The sequence below is a fragment of the Quercus robur genome, chromosome 4, assembly GCF_932294415.1.
Source record: "Quercus robur chromosome 4, dhQueRobu3.1, whole genome shotgun sequence".
In the NCBI taxonomy this organism is placed as follows: domain Eukaryota; kingdom Viridiplantae; phylum Streptophyta; class Magnoliopsida; order Fagales; family Fagaceae; genus Quercus; species Quercus robur.
Genome location: NC_065537.1, coordinates 29,319,069 through 29,327,439, shown reverse-complemented (window position 1 = coordinate 29,327,439; position 8,371 = coordinate 29,319,069). Strand labels below are relative to the sequence as shown.

Sequence of the window (8,371 nt, the reverse complement as noted above, 5' to 3'; positions counted from 1 at the left end):
TAAGTGTGCGAAAAATGAACACAAGTTATAAATAGAATTGGTAAGCAATCTAAGCCAATTAAAATCACATCCACAGCAGAAAATAAAAGGCAAAGATTAAGGGAAGAGAGATGCAAACACAAGGACAACACAACGATGTGTTATCGAAGAGGAAATCGAAGCCCTCGGCGTAAAACCTCTCCGCCACCCTCCAAGCGGTAAGTAGTCCACTAGAAAATGTAGTTGGGATACATGAACAGCAATAGACCCTCCAAGCCTAATCTACCTAGTGTACCTAAGCTCTACAAGTTTCTTGCTTCAACGAGGTTGCGCCGAACCTATTTCTTTTCTAACTTTCCGGTTTCCACTACTTAACCATAACATCAACCAATATGAAATTGGTTCCTTCCTAACTGTTTCACAGAACACCAAACAACCCTCTCATAGTAATGGATATGGTAAGAAAATGTTTTGGTAACAGGCCTCTCAAGGATTTAACAATGGAGAGGAAGAGAGTAGAGGAATTTGAAGAGTCTCTTATGTGAAGATTGTGGATGAATCAATCTTATTTTATTCTTGGGTTTCTCTCTCAAATTTCTCTTTGGAAGCTCTCTTACTTTCGTGGGTATGAAGGATTTTTATACTTGGGTGAAAATGGAATGTGCAGAGTCAGGTTTTTCAAAACAGGGTTGGCTCGCGGCTTGACTGAGTCGCAAGATCCAGCCGCGAGATAACTGAACGACCAGTTGTTCTATTTTGTCCTGTAGTGCTCCAGCTAGCATCATGCTTCAACTTTTGGTATGCTTGGCACATGTGTAGCTTCTGGCGGCTTGCAGCCGCGAGTCATCCGCGAGATCCGCGGGTCTCTATTTTTCTTGTACATTCTTGAGCATTTCTTCACACTATCTCATTCACTATCCTTACAAAAATCCCACCTAAATACAGGGTTACTAATTGCTAAAATACAAGCAAATTTGGCACGGAATAAAGCCAACAAGATGGTTGATTAAATTCAACCTTACAGAATTTAAATAAACTATCATGTTTTAATCTTAAATTCTCATCATTGCAACACAAAAAACAAGTTAGGGAAAGAGATTATACCTTTATGCAAGATCCATATGGTGGAGGAGGAGATTCTTGGTGGAGGTCCTAAGGATGGTGGAAGAGAAGAGCTAGGAGAGGGAGAGTGAGTCTCACTCAATACCTTGAGTCTGAGGAAGACCAAGATATGAAAAAACTACTCTACTTCACTAGAACTCAAGAAAAGAGAAGAGAGTTTTTTTTTTTTTTTTTTTTTTTTTTTTTTTTTTTGTCTTGGAATATAGAAAAGGGGGGAGTTTATATAATAGTGGTGAAGAAAATATGAATGGAAGGTCATTTAATGAGGGTTGACAAAAAATCATGAACCTAGACCTTATTTTAGCTTTTGGAGAAATTGGGTGCATTAAATGTAGAGATTGGTGGGAGTGAGGAGTAAGCAAAATTCAATTTTCCTGTAGCTACTGTAACAGCTTGTAGAGCCAAATTCAAAAAATCACATCTTACTCAATTCTGATTGGAATTGTCTCGTTCTTATGCTAAAATTGAAGCCCCAGATGTCTAGTTTCTGGGAAAATTAAACTTATTCATAGAATCAAAATATTCTGAGAGATATCAATGAAATGGTGAGTAGAGGTCATTTGTTAGAAAACAATTTCAGAACAATTAACATTAATAAGTCTCAAATTAATTTCCAATTAACACTAATAGGCTCCAATCACTCCCATTTCAGACTTAATTAGTTCTAAATTTACCCCAATTTAAAGATAATTGCTCAAATTAATAATTGAATAATTAATGTTTAACTATCTAATTAATTAAGTGTGTGCAACCTTACCATATAATGTAGTCCTAGCCAATAAAATTATGATATGTCATTAATTTCAAATTGATTATAATTATAACCAATTGGAATCAATTGTTCATAATCACATATAGTCGAACTCAATTTGTGATAGTGCATCTCGGCCATTAAAATTTTATTTGATGATAACTTTCAATTTGATAGCTCGATTAGGGCTTATGACCAGTCGATTTGATCGTTACAACATCAAGATCATTTTGGTGAAATGAGATTAAGGATTTAATGACCAGAATCAAATTGCATATTTCCAAAGTGAAATTACCCTTTTACCCTCCATGTGAGGTTAAATGCAGGTTGCAAAATGGGGTGTCAACAGAATGCCCCTCTTTCTGTGTGCGTGGCAGTATTTGAAATATCGGATGGCTCAGATGGCCTGAGGTATCGTTTACCAAGGCACTCGTGAAGGGACATGATGGCGTGCATTTATTGCAGTTGGGCAGTTACGATTAATGACCCTTATTCCTATAAATACTACCCTTAATCAGCATTGCATTCTATGAACACTGTCTTCTTCTGCTCTTGAGCCCTTAACTTCCCTACAAGATCACTCTCCTCTACAAGAAATCAATCTGTAAGTACTCTTCTCCCTTACTATCTCTTCTCATCTTTACTTAGACTTGACAATATGACTTTTGCATACCTATTGAAAACTAGGGAAGACATAGAATCCTTCAGAGTCAAGTACAATATCCCTCATGATGTAGAGATTTCATACTGCCATAAGGGAGAGATAGTAGACCAAAGGCTTCCCCATGTTGTATTTTTTCCTTTAATGCCCATCCTTGAGGGTGGGGTTAGGTTTCTCGTAGACCCCTTATTGTTTAGAACCCTCAATTTTTATGGCCTTAGCCCTGATCAATGCTTGCCTAATTTTTATAGGGTAGTTAATTGTGTGGGGTGTCTCAACCGCTTGTATGGCTTGAGTTTGACCCATCACGACATCAACTTCCTATATGCCAATCGGGGAAGTCTGAAGCACGGGTACTACCTTCAAACTCGAAACACCATGGTTAGGTTAATATCCTGCTTCCTCGATTCCAACAGGAATTTGGCGGGGGAATGTGTGAGAGTGAGTGGGAACTGGCTGAACAAAGAGATGACCTGTTCGACCTCTCCCCATCAGATAAATCGATACCTCTTTTGTCGATCTCTGGCATTCACCGACTGAGACTCCCTTTCCCCCTCCCTTACTTTACTTTTTGTTTCATTTCATTACCTTTTGTTATCTTTCACTTACATTTTCCATTTTCCCATTTGCAGTTTCTAAGAAGTTCTAGCAAGACATCAGAGTGGTTCGCGTGAAGGAGCTCAACTTCATTCTTCGTTCAGAGATCTTTGAGCACTGCGACGGTCATCTAAGGGCCTCCCATCTAATTTTGGGTTGTGTGCCCTCCTATACGAGCTACCAGAATTTGTCAAGTGCTTAGATAGTCGATAGCCCATTGTTATCATATCTAGACGTTCGACTACCAAGTTTCTTGCCTAAGGGGATCACATTCGGGGAAACCAAACATTTAGGTCCCTAATTGGTCAAGACGACTCCCTAGAACCCATTCAAGATGGTTTGGGGGATACCATTTTCCAAGGCCGTGCAAAACATATTCCCGTGGATGCCCCACTCTTAGGAGATCTTGACAAAGAAGGTCCAACTGCCAAAGAGATAGAACCTGTGCTCCCTAACCTAGTAGAAGAAATGGTAAAGAAATGGTTAATGGCCTTGGACCGTTGGTTTCTGGTCACGCAAGCTTCAAGGGTCTAAGCTCCGGCTCAACCCACCCCTCAACAAATTGCTTCTCTTGCCTCTCAGCAGTAAAGAAAACGCAATAAAGGTAGTAGTGGTGCTGTGACTCAGGAAAGCACCCCTCCCATCACCCGATTGCCCATCAAAGCTTCGGGTCGGTCTACTATTCCACCTACCAACAAGACCCCCCCAGGAGACATGGCCCCCAAGCCAGCCTGCCACAATTGGCTCGCAGGACACAGCCTCCTTCTCAGGCTCGATTGCTCTATGGAAGTGTTCCTTCCAACCGGGGGATAAAGCCATACCTTCTAACTCATTCCTTTGAACCTAGGGAAGCGGCGAGGGGGGCCAGGTATCAGATAGTCTTGGGCAGGCCTTGTTGCTTCTTGTTGATGTGAAGCACTATTCCGACTACCGAGACGACGACTTGGTGCTCAAGTTAAAGTGGTACACCATAGCGGTATGTTTTGCTTCCTCCCAAGCTCTCTAGTTAGCACCCCTATACACCCACTATTGTGATCATTGTCCCATATGCATCCATATACATATATCGGTTTACTCATTCATTTACTTTTTTATATTCTTAAGTGTTACTAATCGGTCTGGGGTAACCGAACTACCTTTTTTGTTGATTTAGGCCGTCCAACTAGTGCATGTAGTGGAGGGCCGGCTTAAAGATGCTCAGGAGGAGGCCAATTAAGGAGAAAGCCCTAAAATAGGTAGCCGAGGCTAGCTTGAAAGAAAAAACCCTTGGGTTAAATGTCATGGAGTGGCGGGCAACCACTGCTGAAAAGGTGCTGGAGCTGGCCAAGTAGAAAGCCAATGAGGCTGAGGGCAAGCTTGGTGAGACCGAGGTTAAGCTCGCCGAGACTGCCAGTGAGCTCTCTACCTAGGACAAAGAGTTTGCTGAGTACAAGGGTGGGGAGAAGGCCCAAAAGCAAACCTACTACAACAGGGGCTTCAAGGATGCTGAAAACTTTGCTGGCCCCATTATCTTTCAGGCCTGGAAGTTCGGGTTTATGGAAGGCTGGATGGTAGCTGTTAACACCATTGGCCTCCCTGAAGACTCCCCCTTCAGGAACTTCGACCGAGTACCTTTGCCCGAGGACCCTGCTAGTGAGGCCCAGGCTAAAGAGCAAAGAGAGGACAGCAGTGACAAGGACGAGGGTGTTAAGAGCCCGGAGTCCCAAGAGTTGTCCTAACAGATTGACTCCCATGTGGTGGTGCTTAATGATGATCAATGGAGAATTGGAGCCCCCATGACCTATCAAATTGCCCAGCCAATGGTCACCTCTGGCCCTCTATCGAACACCCTTCCAACTGATCAAGGAGCCCCCACCACAACTCCCCTAGCCACTGTTACCCCTAAAGCTTAATTTTTAGAAGTGTTTGTATTGTGTCAGTTGGTTTTGCTTTATTTTATTTTTACTGTTATTGATTTTCCTTCCCCCCCCCTTCTTTGTATGAGATTGATTGTATTAGTTTTTCTTTTTATCATATTGGATTTGTATTGGAAAAAATAATGCTTTCCACCTACTTTTATCATGCTTTTGGTAACTTTGCACTCATACTAAAGGCCTTGATGCTTATACCAGGAAGCATTCAAGTGTCAACGTTAGGTAACATAATAACCCTAGTATTAGGTAATAGGGCTGAACTCAAAATTTACAATAAAAATTCATTTAAGTGTTACCATTCGGTGACACTTCATTACTGCTAAGTGTTGCCCTTTAGTGCACCGCTTTTACGCACACTAATCAGTTAATATCAAGTACGTATTTAAAAATATATCCCTAGTCAAAATAGAATGTTACGACAACTATAAAATGCATCCAGGTTGTTGTTTGTATTCGGAACCGAGCATGGTTATGCTCCTCATTATTATATATATATATATATATATATATTTTTGGAGTGGTGCTAAGGTTCTTGTCTAGTTGGTGACCGGAGTTGAACTGAGCCCAGACTTTTGTCCTTAGGTGGAAATGTGAAGTTTTCATCTAGTTGGTGACCGGAGTCAGGCCAAGGCTAGACTTCTTTCCTTAGGTAGAAATATTTAAGGTTTCCATTTGGTTGGTGACTGGAGTCGGGTCGAGGCCAGACTTCTATCCTTGGCAAAAATATCTAAGGTTTCCATCTGGTCGGTGACCAGAGTTAGATTGAGGCTAGACTTTTGTCCTTAGGTAGGAATATCTAAGGTTTCCATTTGGTCGATGACTGGGGTCAGGCCAAGGCCAAACTTTTGTCTTTGGATAAGAATATCTAATGTTTCCATCTGGTCGGTGACCGGGGTTAGGCCAAGGCCAGACTTCTGTCCTTGGGTAAGAATATCTAAGGTTTCCTTCTGGTCGGTGACTGGAGTCAAGCCGAGGCCAGACTTCTATCCTTGGGCAAAAATAATATTTACTTCATCATTCGTCTCTTCCTTACACAAGATCAATTAACTGAAAATTACTTAATTCCATGGTCCTTGTTATTTTACATATTATAATGGCAATTTCATGCCACCCATTACATTTACTGGTAATACTTCTTTAAATTGTAGACATTCCATGGTTAGGTCAAGGGTTTCTCTTCCAAATCTTCCAAGTAATAGGCTCTCGCTTCGGCTGTAGCTGTCACTCGGTAGGGCCCTTCCTAGTTTGGAGTCAATTTTCCAGCACTCTGATCTTTCATACTCCTAACGGCCTTTCGCAGGACGAGGTCCCCCGGCACAAATTCTTGAATCCTAATGTTCCTGTTATACCCCTAGACCAACTTTTGTCAATAATTTGCGAGCCACAAGGCCACCATGTCTCTTCGCTCTTCCAATGCATCCAGATTGCCAATTATACTTTCATTGTTACATCCCTGTGCAAAGCACGCCACCCTTGAACTTAACAAATTGATTTCAATCAGTATAACTGCTTCGGTACCATAAGTCATGAAGAAGAGCATCTCGTTTGTCGATCTTCTAGGAGTAATTCGATACGTCCACAAAACGTTCGGAAACTCCTTGACCCAACTTCCCTTTACCCCCTCCAATTTCTTTTTCAAATCGTTGACAATCACCTTATTCGTTGCTTCGACCTGCCCATTGCTTTGGGGGTATGCTGGTGATGAGTACCTGTTGGTTATACCAAGGTTGTTGTAGTATTCCCGAAAGAGCTTACTATCAAATTGCAACTATTATCAGATACCATCACTTGGGGAACTCCGAACCTTGTGATAATGTTCTTCCACACGAATCTTTTTATATCCATGTCCCTGATGTTGCTAAGACTTCGGCCTCTACCCACTTAGTGAAATAGTCTGTAGCCACCACTACATACCGTCTGTTTCTCGTGGCCTAAGGGAAAGGTCAGACTATATCTAGCCCCCATTGGGCGAAGGGCCAAGGACTCGCGATCGAGTTAAGGTTTCCCCCCATCTGGTGTAATAACAGTGCATGAATTTGGCATCAATCACATTTTCTAACATAATCTACCATTTTTCATTGCATATTTGGCCACTAGAATCCTTGAGTCAAGGCTCGATATGTAAGGGACCTCCCCCTAAGTGCCCGCCACATACTCCTTCATAAAGTTTGGTCAACAACTCAACGGTTTTCCCAGGATGAAGGCACAACAAATATTGTCCACTGTATGACTCTCCATACAACCTCTTATCCTCAGATAGCCAGAAACGTGTCGACATTCTGTGCACTTTCTCCGCCTCTTTTGCATCCCCCGGCAAAGACCCGTCGGACAAAAAGGCTACGTATGGATCCATCCAACTCAACCCCAGTTCCGACGTAGTTGCCACTAACGTTTGGCACTCAATGCTCGGGTGCTCCAAAAGCTTTACTAGTATCATTCGGGGAATGTGATCACCCGAAGAGTATGCCAATGTTGCCAAGGAGTCAGCACAGCTGTTTTGACTTCTCAATACCCTGACTATACTGGTCTCTTGCCTTGAAACTCCCATCTACTTAACCACCAACTTGGAATCTGAAACCATTTCTACCTTCTCTACACCGAGCTCTTGTGCTGCCCGCAATCTAGCAATAAGGGCTTTGTATTTAGCCTCATTGTCCAAAACCCAAAAGCCCAACCTTAGTGACTTCTCTACTCTTATGCCATCAAGGGACACCAACACCACCCCTACTCCCGAACCTCTTGTGTTAGACGCACCATCCACATACACCTTCCATTGTCTAGCTGTGACTTGGCATATCATCAAAGAAGCCCCAGAGGAGGGAGTGAACTTGGCAACAAATCCTGCTAACACCTATATTTTAATGAAATTTCTCAATTTGTATCGTATGTTGAATGTCCCTAGTGTCGTCCCCCATTTCACTATCCCCCCCTTGAAATCTGACCTCCTCAATAGTGACTGCAGAGGGTACTCGTTATTAAATTAATTATGACGTCATCACGGTTCAATCTTGGTTCGACCTCAAAAACCTTGAACCTCTCTTTTACGGTTCAATGAATGGTCCGGATTTCAAAACCTTGTATATAATAGGGTCACAACATATTACTTTTCAAGAAAACATAATCCCATAAATAATTTTCCAAAATGTGTTAGACCCAAAAATAATGTTTATGCAACATGATTATTTTCCAAAAAATCATATTAAAAAGCTACTTACCTTGCAACATACAAAAGCCTAATTCTCCAAGTTCCAAATGAGATTAGTTACAACCAAAACAACATCAAGCAAACCTATCATAATAAGCATAAAGCTTAAAATGGTATCTAGCTAGAAATTAGGAATTGCCAAA

The 8,371-nt window shown here is 41.7% G+C and overlaps 1 protein-coding gene across 1 annotated transcript; it reads right to left on the bottom strand.

Annotated features, from left to right (window-relative positions):
* Nucleotides 1–6,389: 6,389 nt before the first annotated feature.
* On the bottom strand, nucleotides 6,390–7,571 carry LOC126721713 (uncharacterized). The gene is made up of 2 exons (XM_050424776.1): nucleotides 7,267–7,571; nucleotides 6,390–6,732 (listed from the first exon to the last, which is right to left on the bottom strand). Exons 1-2 carry the CDS (start codon nucleotides 7,569–7,571, stop codon nucleotides 6,390–6,392), a joined length of 648 nt encoding a protein of 215 aa, XP_050280733.1.
* Nucleotides 7,572–8,371: the final 800 nt, after the last annotated feature.

What these genes read in the sequence shown, in the direction of transcription:
- LOC126721713 (XM_050424776.1), bottom strand. Translation starts at nt 7,571, where the DNA reads ATGGGAGTTTCAAGGCAAGAGACCAGTATAGTCAGGGTATTGAGAAGT. An exon ending in TGGCTATCTGAGGATAAGAG is followed by an intron (nt 6,733 to 7,266) that starts GTTGTATGGAGA and finishes TATAACCAACAG; the next exon opens with GTACTCATCACCAGCATACC.